The sequence below is a fragment of the Chlorocebus sabaeus genome, chromosome 7, assembly GCF_047675955.1.
Source record: "Chlorocebus sabaeus isolate Y175 chromosome 7, mChlSab1.0.hap1, whole genome shotgun sequence".
Taxonomy (NCBI): domain Eukaryota; kingdom Metazoa; phylum Chordata; class Mammalia; order Primates; family Cercopithecidae; genus Chlorocebus; species Chlorocebus sabaeus.
The window spans coordinates 109,069,973-109,084,983 of NC_132910.1; the positions used below are offsets into that span (position 1 = coordinate 109,069,973).

At 38.4% G+C, this 15,011-nt stretch overlaps 2 protein-coding genes across 4 annotated transcripts in view; one reads left to right on the forward strand and one right to left on the reverse strand.

The window, feature by feature from the left end:
- GASK1B (golgi associated kinase 1B) overlaps window positions 1–15,011 on the reverse strand; it is a 110,177-nt gene that overhangs the window by 89,420 nt on the left and 5,746 nt on the right. The gene's annotated exons all lie outside the window — the stretch shown is intronic.
- Window positions 1–15,011, forward strand: part of TMEM144 (transmembrane protein 144) — a 63,021-nt gene that overhangs the window by 13,833 nt on the left and 34,177 nt on the right. For all 3 annotated transcript variants that reach the window (XM_073017690.1, XM_008000106.3, XM_073017689.1), the window contains exons 4-6: window positions 1,358–1,480; window positions 3,516–3,615; window positions 5,895–5,975. In XM_073017690.1, the coding sequence (XP_072873791.1) occupies window positions 1,358–1,480; window positions 3,516–3,615; window positions 5,895–5,975 (304 nt within the window). The remainder of the gene's footprint in view (window positions 1–1,357; window positions 1,481–3,515; window positions 3,616–5,894; window positions 5,976–15,011) is intronic.

Genomic DNA, 15,011 nt, shown 5'->3' on the forward strand with positions numbered 1-15,011 from the left:
GACAAGAATAGGAACTACCTGAGGAACAAAAAAAAATGGGTAGAGGATCTAGCTTTTAGTCTTCTACAATTAGCTTTGTGATCCTGGCAAATATTACCAGCTCTGCTGTTTTCAGTTTCTCATTTGTAAAGCGAACAACTTATAAAATGAAGTTTCTTTTCATCTCTGTGATTCTACTCTTTTTATTTTTTATTTTTCATTTTTTTGAGGGGACAGAGTCTCACTCTTGCACCGAGGATGGAGTGAAGTATTAAAATCTTGGCTCACTGCAACCTCCGCCTTTAGGGTTCAAGTGATTCTCATGTCTCAGCCTGCCAAGTAGCTGGAACTACAGGCACACACTACCATACTCGGCTAATTTCTTGTAGTTTTAGTAGAGATGGAGTCTCACCATGTTGTGCAGGCTGGTCTCGAACTCCTGAGCTCAGGCAGTCCACCCACTTCGGCCTCCCAAAGTGTTAGGATTGCAGACGTGAGTCACCATGCCTGGCTGATTCTACTCTTTTGTCATAGAGATTAGCAGCCATTTTTTCTCTCTCCTCCACCATGAGATTGAATCCAAGAAGGGCAACAATCTCCCAAAGTTAGTGCCAGAAGTAATCCATTGAGTTTTAACTGCCTCAGTATTTCTTTCAATGTCAACTATTTGCTCATCCTTTTAATCTTTAAATCCTTAGTGATGCAGAAGCCTCAAAAAGGTACAGATACACCTCATCACCAGGTTATCTTCAGATAACTGGAAAATGGCAACTCAGAGTATAGAAAGTAGAGTAACCTTGACCTAGAAAGCTAATTCTCAGGTTTATAATGCCTGACTCATCATAGGCATTGAACTCTAACTGTATGAGGCCTATGTATGACCATAAATGATTTTATTTTTATCCCAGAGCTGGCATAAATGGTCACTGAAGGTTTAAATTACTGTCATGCTATTCTGAAGTACTTACTACCACGTTTTGGGGATGCAAGAGTACTCAGTGTGGCATCTGAATGAGAATATGCACTTGGTCTTGCCATCACTCTTTGGCTGAAAATTCTTGATTTGTCTAATAGAAAAAAATAATATTAAGCCAGAGCACACCGTGTCTAAGCCTTGGAGTCAACCTGGGTTTAAATTCCAGCTCAATAAACTACTACCTGTTTGGACACATTGCTTAATTGCAGATTCATTTTCTCTATCTTTGAGCTAGGGTTAATTATAATGCAGAGTAGTCATAAGAATGAAATGTGCAAAGTCCATGGCATATGGCATTCAATAAATTGTGACCATTCCTATAATACCACCTCATAGATATTCCTGAGCACAAATTTATTCAATTCAATTTGAACCACTAACACCAAGTTTGTTTATTTCCAGGAATGTTTCTCCAGTGGGTCCTTTGTGCTGCCATATGGTTGGTTGCCTTGGTAGTCAATCTGATATTGCATTGCCCAAAGTTTTGGCCTTTTGCAATGCTTGGAGGCTGCATTTGGGCAACAGGTAATGTCTGATATAATTTATACTTTTATTATGTAACATAATGATCAAAATAATTCTCACTCACAGTAGGAGGAAATAGCACAAACAGTGATTCTGAATAACCCTTAGTCATAGATACTGGAAATTAACTACTTTCTTGCCTTCACATGCTCAATGAATATTTTTGGTGCTTTACCTGATTTGTTCCACCTGAGTTATTCCTCTAAATGATTTACTTTTAAGTTTGTGGTAGAAAATTATTACAGTAAAAACATTTTAATTATTCTCCATCTATTCAAGCATAACTCATTTATTATTTTAGTGTGTTCTGCCCCTTTTTTCCAGCATGTTTATCAGAAAATATTTATTAAATAGTAATCTCTACTAATATCATTTTTAGGGCTTAACCTAATTAGGCCAATGTGAAGATACTTCATTTCAAAAGGGCTAGTTAACAGAAAAGCAAAGTAAACAAAAATCTTTCTGTTGCCTTATCAGTACCTGAAACTATATAATTAGAATTCGTAACTTGGCTTGGTCAATCAAGAAGTGTTTCCCTTCAATTAATATAAATACACCCCAGGAGGTCTTTTTTTCTTCAGCGAAGAGAATTCCAAGTATCAATGATCTTTAGAAATAATTTCATTAAGAGCAAATACATGTGAAAATGTTAAAAATTTATTTAAAAAATTAAAATTAAAATTTATTTATTACCCACTTAATTTGAGTCTCTGAGGAGTTAAATGATTTAGTGAAGTTCATAAGTTAGAAGACAAAAGAGTTAGCTTTTAGATTTCCACCAAGATTTACATTATTATACCTCACTTATACCTCACTTATTACCTCACTTATACCTCAGTATGATTGCTTGTCATATCTAATAGAGGGACAGGAACAGACGAAACATCCATCCATCCTGCAGATCTTTATAGCCACGAGAGCATTTCTGTTCACCCAGCAGATTCCACTGAGTTTCCGTGGGGAAAGAGTCCAATTTGAGATATGTTGCAAATGTGGATGCCATAGGTTGGAGCAACTGATAGCATATAGGACATAGCAGAATGGGAGGGGCCAATGATAGCATAGAGATTTGATTACAGGTGATTAGGAGGTTGGTGGTATTGACACATGTGAGGAAAGGAAAAAGAACATGTTTGAAAGGGAAAAGGATGGGTTCAGCTTGGCCCTTTCTGAGCATGAACATCCTGACGTTTCCACCATAGATAACATCTGGTTGGAGATTTCTTCTTGATGGTTTGGAGAATAATATTAAAACTCTAAAGTAGGTCCAGGTTAGAGCTGTAGCACTGGGAACATGCACCTTTAGCTGGTAGCTGAAAACATGAAATTAGGTCAAGTACCCAAAGGACAATAAAGCAAGGGGACAAATATGTTCAAGGGAAAATCTTTAGGAGGTACCTTATTCCAGAAGGAATGATGAAAAATAGCAGCCAGAGAAAGAGCTAAAGAGAGAAACAGGAGGAGAATCAAGTGATGAAGACATCATGGAATCCTAAAGAGGTAACCTTTCAAGAAGAGATTGAAGGACAGACCACAAATATATATGTATATGGATTTGGCCCTCAGTGACCCTCAAAACATAAGAGAATGAATGTGGAAATCCAGAAATCCAGAAGACAAATCAGCAATCATGGAAGAGCAAATTCTGAGCCTGTTTTATGGCCAAAGACTTCTGCCAGTAATTGGCCCTAGTTCAAGTCTCAGAGGATGGTCACTGATAATTTATCACTGACAGCTTCCATGAAGAGTCACAGAATAGAGAGCTATGCTAAGGGTGAGAAACCTCTGTACAATTAGGAGTTCAACATTTTTCTTTGTAGACTTTTTCCCTGAGCCTAGTTCTTTTAGCAATCATAATAATAAATTTAATGCCAAAAATGTGGTTATTTTACTTAAAAAAATAAGGAACTGTGTTTTACTAAATTTGTCCAAATCCCATCCACTTCAGTTGAAGTTAGAATAAAAACTAATTCTATTTATAAATGTATTTTCTATATTGGAAATAACATGTTTCTTCTGTATATTACATCTACAGGGAATATTGCTGTTGTCCCAATTATCAAAACCATTGGATTAGGCCTTGGAATCTTAATCTGGGGATCATTTAATGCCTTAACTGGCTGGGCAAGCTCAAGGTAATTCAAGTCAAATTAGTTCAACTAAGATTTCCCGCACCCATATTCTTCGTAAGGCAAGTGCTTACTGAGAGGAATAACATGTGATTCTTACTCTCACAGAGTTTATAGCTGGTAAAACATACACATCAAATATGCCACCTTCTATTGCTATTTGCCCCAAATTCTTAATATTTAGAATATGTAGAAATTAAATATATTTACAGGCTCACGCCTGTAATCCTACCACTTTGGGAGGCCAAGGCGGGCAGATCACAATGTCAGGAGATTGAGACCATCCTGGCTAACACAGTGAAACCCCGTCTCTACTAAAAATACAAAAAATTAGCCGGACATGGTGGCGGGCACCTGTAGTCCCAGCTGCTGGGGAGGCTGAAGCAGAAGAATGGCATGATCCCTGGAGGCGGAGCTTGCAGTGAGACAAGATCACGCCACTGCATTCCAGCCTGGGCAACAGAGCGAGACTCTGTCTCAAAATAAATACATAAATAAGTAAGTAAATAAATAAATAAATAAATAAACGAATAATCTAGATATTTGATCAAGATATAGTGTAGCATTAAATCTGGGAAACAGAGGTAGAGACAGAAAAAGGAAACTGATGTTTATTGTCCCTTTCTATTGTGTGACAGTTTGCTGGACATGTTCTATGCATCATTATCATCTCACTTTCACAAATACATGAAGTAAGCACTATCTTAGAGTAGATACACAAAGAGGTTAAGTAACTTACTGTAGGTCACAGAACTAAGAAGCTAGGATTCAAACCCAGGTCTTCTAGTTCCAGAGCACATATTCTTCCCTCTAGAGCAGGGTTGGCAAACCATGGTCTGGTTTCCCAGCCATTTCTATAAATAACGTTTTATCAGAACACAGCCAAACCCATCCATTTAAGGACTGTCTATGGCTGTTTTTCTATTACAGTGGCAGAGTTGAGCAGCAAGGGAATAACTGACCCTCAAAGCCTAAATTATTTACGGTCTGGCCTTTGAGAAAAAGTTTGCCAGCCCCAGCTCTAGCGTTGTGCTGTCCAATAGAGTAGCCAGAAACCACAGGAGGCCATTTATATTTAAATTTAAATTAATTTAAATTGATAAAATTAAACCTCCAGTTTCTTGGTTGCACTAGCCCCTTGGGTGTGCTCAGTAGCTATATATGGGGAGAGGCTACTCTTTTGTGCAGTGAAGATAGAGAACAGCCTCATCATTACACAAAGTTCTATCAGACTGGTGCCCTTGGTCAGCACTAAGATTAACACTCAAATCAATTTTGGAAAAATGAGTAGAATGTAGGGTGTTATTCTCATCTTACCTTTTGGACTCCCTTTCCACTCAAAGCATTATAACCACCTCAAAACAACAAAACAAACCAACTTACTAACTTCCAATACATTCTCTCCCATCCTTTCCCCATTCCCCACCTCTTGCTATTTTCTTTTTCTTTTCCTTCTTTTCTCCTTTCCTCTTGCCCCTGGATGGTTCTCAGTGATTCTTGGTGATGATCACAGTAATGTCAAGGTAGGAAAAAAAAAAATCTGTGGTAATGACAGAGTAGGGATATTTAACCTAGAAGTTTTTTAAAAGTCTACTCCAAACACTATACAATATTGTATACAATACAATATTGTAACCAATTATATATAATACAATATTGTAACCAATTAATTAACCTTCCATGAGTCAGGTGAACTATTTTTTCCTACTTCTTTTTTAGTCTTAGTAAAGAGACACTCACAAGTACTTTTATGTATACTAATTCATTTAATCTTCGTAACAGACTTATAAGGTAGGTACAATTATTATCCTATTTTAAACATGGGAAGCTGGGCACGTTGGCTAACGCCTGTAATCCCAGCACTTTGGGAGGCCGAGGTGGGTGGATCACTTGATTTCAGGAGTTCCAGACCGGCAAAACCCTATCTCTACTAAAAATACAAAAATTAGCCAGGCTTGGTGACAGGCACCAGTAGTCTCAGCTACTTGGGAGACTGAGGCAAGAGAATAGATTGAATTCAGGAGGCAGAGGTTGCAATGAGCCAAGATCATACCACTGTACTCCAACCTGGGTGACAGAGCAAGCCTCCATCTCAAAAAAAAAAAAAAAAAAAAAAAAATTGGAAATTGAGGTACAGCAAAAATAAATAACTTACCCAAAGTCACAGCTAATAAATGAGAGAGCTGGGATTTGAAGCAGGAATCTGGCCCCGAGTCCATGCCCTTAAACATTATGGTGAAACATCTTAACAATATTTAATTTGATGTGACTTTCTGGATTTTCAGGTTTGGTTGGTTTGGATTGGATGCAGAAGAAGTGTCAAATCCGCTGCTAAATTACATTGGAGCCGGGCTCTCAGTAGTAAGGTACACAGTCATTTCTAGTGATTTTGCTGTTCTTTAAAACACGGAGAGTGCTTTTTTAAGGATCCTGATATGTTTACATTTTTTAAACCTACATTTCATAAAATCCACATGTTTGTTCCTCAGATTCTTCATTTACAATGACTGGTTTTAGAGGACAAAAAGTGCCAGATTTGGGGGGCAGGAGCCCCAGCTTTAGCTCTCCAAAACTCTGAGAACCTGGAAAATCATTTAACTGCTCTTAAGCTTAGTTTTATCATCTATAATACGTAGAAAATCATAACACATACCTTATCAATGAGAATCAAATATTTTGCAAACTAAAACATGCTATTCAAAAAAAGCGTTCTGCTGGCTTCCTGATGCCCCTGGAGTAGTCACTGATTCTCTCTTCTATGTACAACTCACTTCCTGTCTCACCTAGTTTCCACTTCCCTGTCTCCTCACTCACTCTTCTCAACCTAGCTAGACAGCCACTCTTTCACCTGTGAGAACACATACTCTTTTGAATGCCTATGTTTGGTTGCATCTGTGTCTAGCTGTATGCACTCTATGAATAAGGGTGAAAATGTCTTTGAATCTCTATATGGCAGTGTTCAGTCCATAAAACTTAATAGGAACTGGGTCACCTTAAATTTAGTCTTCTTTCCCCTCTGGATTCCATTTATATTCCCTGTCAGTTCTTCGCATAATGGATAGTACTGTCTAGAAAGATTTTAGTACTTTTTTATTCTTCAGGGAAAGAACAGTATATTTGCCTTCCTTCAGCAATGATGGCTTTTCCCCAGCCACATTCAGGAACAATCTCTTTGTCATTGAAATGTTGCCTTAGAGAGTAGTCCCAGGCCAATTGGAGAAAAAAAAAAACCATAAATTATTCTAAAATAGCAGATTCCTGACTTTTTTTGGTTAAAGGCAATTTTATGTATTTTGTACAATTCACACAGAATTCTAACTCTGAATAGCTCTCTCAAAAACAATTTCTTTACACACCAAAACTGTAACATAGCATGGCTTAGTTTTGACTTAATGACAACTTAAGGTCAGTTTACCCAGTCTATCAGTTTTCCTCCACATTTCTTCTTTATTTAGAAAAATACATTCTCCAAAATTGCAAATCAATTATTCATGTTCTACCACTTCCACCTATGTGGCCATGGGCAAATAACTTCAGTTCTCCAAGCTTTGGTTTCTCCATTTGTAAAGAGGGATAATAATAGCACCAACCTCATAAAGTATTTTGAGGGTTAAATGAAATAAAATATGTTTAGTGCTTCATATAGTGCTGATTACATGGTTAATGCTCTACATATTAGTTGCCATTACAATTATTTTATTAATAACATTTATGTTCAATTACTGTTTCCCTGTTGGGTATTTGTTGCCCAGCTTTATGTTCCACTAGGCAGTGCACCTAAGGAACCCTGTAGCTCAATTTGAACTTGGTCTGTAGCAAGGAAATTCAAGAACTCTTCCTGTAGTGCATCTAGGCTCCCTTCTATGTTTCTCTGCTAAGAGGAGTTTCTGGAATATGTCATTTCATTATTTTAACTCGGTTAAATCAGTTTGTTCTGAAGGGTATTCACTGAATAAACTTGGAGCTTCATGGTCCATGTAAAGATACTTGAAATACGGTTGCATCCGTTTAGGATATTGCTTTTCTTTTTAAAATTAAAATTATTGCTTCTATCCCCTGTATAGTCTAATTTTTTTGTTTTGTTTTGTTTTGTTTTGTTTTTTAGAGATGGAATCTTGCTCTGTCACTCAGGCTGGAGTGCAGTGGAGCGATCTCGGCTCACTGCAAGCTCCGCCTCCCGAGTAGCTGGGACTACAGGCACCCGCTACCACGGCTGGCTAATTTTTTGTATTTTTAGTAGAGACGGGGTTTCACCATGTTAGCCAGGATGGTCTCGATCTCCTGACCTCATGATCTGTCCGTCTTGGCTTCCCAAAGTGCTGGGATTACAGGCGTGAGCCATTGCGCCTGGCCAGTCTAATTTTTAAAGGTTGGATAATTTCTAGCCTTACATTTTCTTTATGTGATATACAAAGTGTCTGTCAGTCAGTATACCAAAACCAATCCAGGTATTTTAAATAGGAGAGGATTTAACACCGGGAACTGTTTACAAGACCCAATTAAATAAGAAGAAGAAAGGCGGTGTCACCCATAACCCTGAAGCCCACACAATACTGCTGAATTGCCTCTGCCTGACCGACTGCTCCTGCTGAAACTACTGGAGGCACCACCAAAACATAATGTCTTCTCCCATCTTCTCAAATGATGCAAGTGCCTCCCACTGGCACAACCTAGCTGCCAATAAAGTTTGGGAAATGTAATTTTCAGTCTTCCATGCTCCATGGTTCAGGAGAGAGTGCGTAGGGTGAGAGCAGAGCTGACACCAAGAAACAATATTCAGGACACTCTGTTAAACATTTGCTTCCTTGAAGATCCAGGAGCCAGAGGTCTATAACAAGACCAATGTCCCTTTCAATTCAAATAATAATAATATGATTTGGATTATCTTTAAGGATCTGCTCTCCATTCTTTTGTCTTCTCATTTTACATGCCTTCCCTGGAGGGTTATGTTTACTCTACAGCTTCATCTATTATTTTACATTGCGAGGAAACCCAAATCATTGTTTCTAGCTATCACCTTTCCTCAAGCCACAGCCCTTATTTCTTTTTTTTTTTTTTTAATTATTATTATACTTTAAGTTCTAGGGTACATGTGCATAACGTGTAGGTTTGTTACATATGTATACTTGTGCCATGTTGGTGTGCTGCACCCATCAACTCATCAGCACCCATCAACTCGTCATTTACATCAGGTATAACTCCCAATGCAATCCCTCCCCTTTCCCCCCTCCCCATAATAGGCCCCAGTGTGTGATGTTCCCCTTCCTGAGTCCAAGTGATCTCATTGCTCAGTTCCCACCTATGAGTGAGAACACGTGGTGTTTCGTTTTCTGTTCTTGCGATAGTTTGCGGAGAACGATGGTTTCCAGCTGCATTCATGTCCCTACAAAGGACACAAACTCATCCTTTTTTATGGCCGCATAGTATTCCATGGTGTATATGTACCACATTTTCTTAATCCAGTCTGTCACTGATGGACATTTGGGTTGATTCCAAGTCTTTGCTATTGTGAATAGTGCCGCAATGAACATACGTGTGCATGTGTCTTTATAGCAGCATGATTTATAATCCTTTGGGTATATACCCAGTAATGGGATGGCTGGGTCATATGGTACTTCTAGTTCTAGATCCTTGAGGAATTGCCATACTGTTTTCCACAATGGTTGAACTAGTTTACAATACCACCAACAGTGTAAAAGTGTTCCTATTTCTCTACATCCTCTCCAGCACCTGTTGTTTCCTGACTTTTTAATGATTGCCATTCTAACTGGTGTGAGATGGTATCTCATTGTGGTTTTGATTTGCATTTCTCTGTTCATATCCTTTGCCCACTTTTTGATGGAGTTGTTTTTCTCTTGTAAATTTGTTTAAGTTCCTTGTAAATTCTGGATATTAAACCTTTGTTAGACAGGCAGATTGCAAAAAATTTCTCCCATTCTGTAGGTTGCCTGTTCACTCTGATGATAGTTTCTTTTGCTGTGCAGAAGCTTTTTAGTTTAATTAGATCCCATTTGTCAATTTTGGCTTTTGTTGCCATTGCTTTTGGCATCTTCGTCATGAAGTATTTGCCCTTGCCTATGTCCTGAATGGTATTTCCTAGATTTTCTTTTAGGGTTTTTATGGTCTTGGATTTTACATTTAAGTCTTTAATCCATCTCGAGTTAATTTTTGTATAAGGTGTGAGGAAGGGATCTAGTTTCCATTTTCTGCATATGGCTAGCCAGTTTTCCTGGCACCATTTATTGAATAGAAGATCCATTCCCCATTGCTTGTTTTTGTCAGGTTTGTCAAAGATCAGATGGTTGTAGATATGTGGTGTTGTTTCTGTGTTCTCTGTTCTGTTCCATTTGTCTATATGTCTGTTTTGGTACCAGTACCATGCTGTTTTGGTTACTGTAGCCTTGTAGTATAGTTTGAAGTCAGGTAGCATGATGCCTCTAGCTTTGTTCTTTTTTGTTTAGGATTGTCTTGGCTATACGGAGTCTTCTTTGATTCCATATGAAATTTAAAGTAGTTTTTTTTCTAATTCTGTGAAGAATGTCAATGGTAGTTTGATGGGAATAGCACTGAATCTATAAATTACTTTGGGCAGTATGGACATTTTCATGATATCAGTTCTTCCTGTCCATGAGGATGGAATGTTTTTCCATTTGTTTGTGTCCTCTTTTATTTCCTTAAGCAGGGGTTTGCAGTTCTCCTTGAAGAGGTCCTTCACATCCCTTGTTAGCTGTATTCTCTGGTATTTTATTCTCTTCATAGCAATTGTTAATGGGAGTTCATTCATGATTTGGCTCCCTGCTTGTCCACTGTTGATGTAAAGGAGTGTTTGTGATTTTTGCACATTGATTTTTGTACCTGAGACTTTGCTGAAGTTTCTTATCAGCTTAAGGAGTTTTGGAACTGAGATGATGGTGTTTTATAAATATAAAGTCATGTCTTCTGGAAACAGAGACAATCTGACTTCCTCTCTTCCTATTTGAATACCCTTTATTTCTCTCACCTGATTGCCCTGGCTGGAACTTCCAATACTATGTTGAATAGAAGTGATGAGAGAGGACATCCTTGTCTTGTTCAAAGAAATCCTTCTCAGTTTTCAAAGGGAATGCTTCCAGCTTTTGCCCATTCAATATGATATTGGCTGTGGGTTTGTCATAAATAGCTTTTATTATTTTGAGATATGTTCCATCAATACCTAGTCTATTGAAAGTTTTTAACATGAAGGAATGTGGAATTTTATCAAAGGTCTTTTCTGCATCTATTGGCATAATCATGTGGTTTTTGTCTTTGGTTCTGTTTATGTGATGGATGATGTATACTGATTTGTATATGTGGAAACAGCCTTGCATTCCAGGGATGAAGCTGACTTGATCATGGTGCATAAGTTTTTTGATGTGCTGCTGGATTCAGTTTGCCAGTATTCAGATTCAGTTTGCCATTACTGAGGATTTTCACATCAATGTTCATTAGGGATATTGGCCTGAAGTTTTCTCTTTTCACTGTGTCTCTGCCTGGTTTTAGTATCACGATGATGCCGGCTTCATAAAATGAGTGAGTGAAGAGTCCTTCCTTTTCAATTGTTTGGAGTAGTTTCAGAAGTACTGGTAGCAGCTCCTCTTTGTACCTCTAGTAGAATTTGGCTGTGAATCCATCTGGTCCTGGGAATTTTTTTTTTTTTTTTTTTTTTGGTTGGTAGGCTATTAATTACTGCCTCAATTTCAGAACTTGGTATTGGTTTATTCAGGGATTCTACTTCTTCCTGGTTTAGTCTTGGGAGGGTGTATGAGTCCAGTAATTTATCAATTTCTTCTAGATTTTCTAGTTTATTTGCATAGAAGTGGGGTTTTTTGTTTGTTTTGTTTTGTTTTGAGATGGAGTCTCACTCTGTTGCCCAGGCTGGAGTGCAGTGGTGCAATCTCAGCTCACTGCAACCTCTGCCTCCTGGGTTAAATGATTCTCCTGCCTCAGCCTCTTGAGTAGCTGGGATTACAGGCACCTGCAACCATGTTAGTAGCGACGGGGTTTCACCATGTTGGCCAGGCTGATCTCAAACTCCTGACCTCAAGTAATCCACCCCCCTTAGCGCCCTCCACAAAGTGCAGGGATTACAGGTGTGAGCCACTGTACCCAGCCTGCATAGAAGTGTTTATAGTATTCTCTGATGGTAGTTTGTATTTCTGTGGGGTCAATGGCGATATCCCCTTTATCATTTTTTATTGTGTCTATTTGATTCTTCTCTCTTTTCTCCTTCATTAGTCTAGCTAGCAGTCTATATATTTTGTTAAATTTTTCAAAAAACCAGCTCCTGGATTCATTGATTTTTTGGGGGATTTGTGTGTGTGTGTGTGTGTCTCTATCTCCTTCAGTTCTGCTCTGATTGTAGTTATTTCTTGTTTTCTGCTAGCTTTTGGGTTAGTTTGCTCTTACCTCTGTTGCTATTTTAATTGTGACGTTAGGGTGTCAATTGGAGATCTTTCTAGTTTTCTGATGTGGGCATTTAGTACTATAAATTTCCCTCTTAACACTGCTTTAGCTGTGTCCCAGAAATTCTGGTACATTGTCTCTTTGTCCTTATTGGTTTCAAAGAACTTCTTTATTTCTGCCTTAATTTCGTTTTTTTACCCAGGAGTCATTCAGGAGCAGGTTGTTCAATTTCCATGTAATCTTGTGGTTTTGAGTGAATTTCTTAATCCTGAGTTCTAATTGATTGCACTGTGGTCTAAGAGACTGTCTATGATTTCACTTATTTTGCATTTGCTGAGGAGTGTTTTACTTCCAATTATGTGATCAATTTTAGAATAAATGCTATGTGGCACTGAGAAGAATGTATATTCTGTTGATTTAGGGTAGAGAGTTCTGCAAATGTCCATTAAATCCACTTGATCCAGAACTGGGTTCAAGTCCTGAATATCTCTGTTAATATCCTGTTAATTTTCTGTTTTGTTGATCTGTCTAATATCGACAGTGGGGTGTTAACACCTCCCATTATTATTGTGTGGGAGTCTAAGTCTCTTTGTAGGTCTCTAAGACATTGTTTTATGAATCTGAGTGCTCCTGTATTGGGTGAATATATATTTAGAATAGTTAACTCTTCTTGTTGAATTTTTCCCTTTACCATTATGTAATCCCCTTCATCTTTTTTGATCTTTGTTGGCTTAAAGTCTGTTTTGTCAGAGACAAGGATTGCAATCCCTGCTGTTTTTTGCTTTCCATTTGCTTGGTAAATTTTCCTCCATCCCTTTATTTTAAGTCTCTATGTGTCTTTGCATGTGAAATGGGTCTCCTGAATACAGCACACTGATAGGTCTTGACTCTCCAATTTGACAGTCTGTGCCTTTTATTTGGGGCATTTATCCCATTTACATTTAAGGTTAATATTGTTACATGTGAATTTGATCCTGTCATCCTGATGCTATCTGGTTATTCTGCACACTTGTTGATGCAGTTTCTTCATAGTGTCATTGGTCTTTATATTTTGGTGTGTTTTTGCAGTGGCTAGTACCGGTTTTTCTTTTCCATATGTAGTGCTTCTTTCAGGAGCTCTTGGAAAGAGGCCTGGTGGTAACGAAATCTCTCAGCATTTGATTGTCTAGAAAGGATTTTATTTCTCCTTCACTTTGAAGTTTCGTTTGGCTGGATATGCGATTCTGGATGGAAAATACTTTTCTTTAAGAATATTGAATATTGGCTCCCAATCTCTTCTGGCTTATGGATTTTCTTCTGAGAGATCTGCTATTACTCAGATGGGCTTCCCTTTGTAGGTGACCTGGCCTTTCTCTTAGCTGAGCTGCCCATAACATTTTTTCCTTCATTTCGACTTTGGAGAATCTGATGAGTATGTGTTTTGGGGTTGATTTCTCATGGAGTATCTTAGTGGTGTGCTCCGTATTTCCTAAATTTGCATGTTGGCCTGTCTTGCTGGGTTAGGGAAGTTCTCCTGGATAAAATCCTGAAGTGTGTTTTCCAGCTCGTTTCCATTCTCCCCATCTCTTTCAGGTACTCCAATCAATCATAGGCTCAGTCTTTTTACATAGTGTTGTATTTCTTAGAGACTTTGTTGATTCTTTCTTCCTCTAATCTTGTCTGCATGCTTTATTTCAGCAAGGTGGTCTTCAAACCCTGCTATCCTTTCTTTTGCTTGTTTGATTTGGCTACTGATACTTGTGTATGATTCACGAAGTTCTCACGCAATGTTTTTCAGCTCCATCAGGTCATTTATGTTTCTCTCTAAACTGGTTATTCTTCTTAGCAGCTCCCCTAACCTTTTATCAAGGTTCTTGGCTTCTTTGCATTGGATTAGAACATGCTCCTTTAGCTCAGCAGAGTTTTTTATTACCCATCTTCTGAAGCCTACTTCTGTCAGTTCATCCATCTCATCCTCCATCCAATTCTGCACCCTTACTGGAGAGGCATTGTGATCATTTGGAGGGGAAGAGGCACTCTGGCCTTTTGGGTTTTGAGCATTTTTTCATCAATTCTTTCTCATCTTCATGAGTTTGTCTAGTTTCGATCTTTGAGGCTGCTGACCCTTGAATGGGGTTTTTTGTGGGGACATTTTGTTGTTGTTGATGCTATTGTTGTTGCTTTCTGTTATTTTTTCTTTCAATGGTAAGGTTGTAGCAGGACGAGCTGCAGACAAAACTCCTCAGACACCAGTTAAAGAAGGAAGTGGTTTATTCGGCCTGGAGCATTGGGCAAGACTCCTGTCTTAAGAGCCAAGCTCCCTGAGTGAGCAATTCCTGTCTCTTTCAAGGGCTCACAGCTCTAAGGGGGTTCACGTGAGAGGGTCGTGATCAATTGAGCAAGCAAGGAGTATGTGACTGGGGGCTGCAGGCACCAGTAATCAGAATGAAACAGAACAAGACAGGGATTTTTACAATGCCTTTCCATACAATGTCCGGAATCTATAGATAACATAATCAGTTAGGCCGGGGGTCGATCTTTAACTACCAGGCTTAGGTCAGGCAGGCCCAGGCCTGGTTTCAGGTCTGGTTCCTTGGTTTTGGGTCTGGTTCTTAGGTGCTGGGCTACTTGCCTTTAGTTTTGCTTCTCTTTCCTTTTCTGAATATAAAACAATATAAAACAATATGAGAGGGTCTGTCTCTCTTCTCTCGTTTCCTCCCTTTAAGACTCTCACTTTTTATTAGTGGAATTCTCACTCTTATTTTTGCTTCTTATGTCTTCCTGTGCAATAGATTGATAGTGATTCATATAGTACATTTGTGCTGAAGCATTTTGGTGAACTAAGGTAGTGATGAAACTTTTTATCATTTAGAAGTACAGGTAGCAAACAAGGGAGCAGTAAGCAGGTTCTTATTACTATTATAACTCCTATTATAGGAGTTTTAAATCCTCTTAGTGCTGGGAACTAATTTCTAAACATGGTCTCAGGATCAAATCTATGC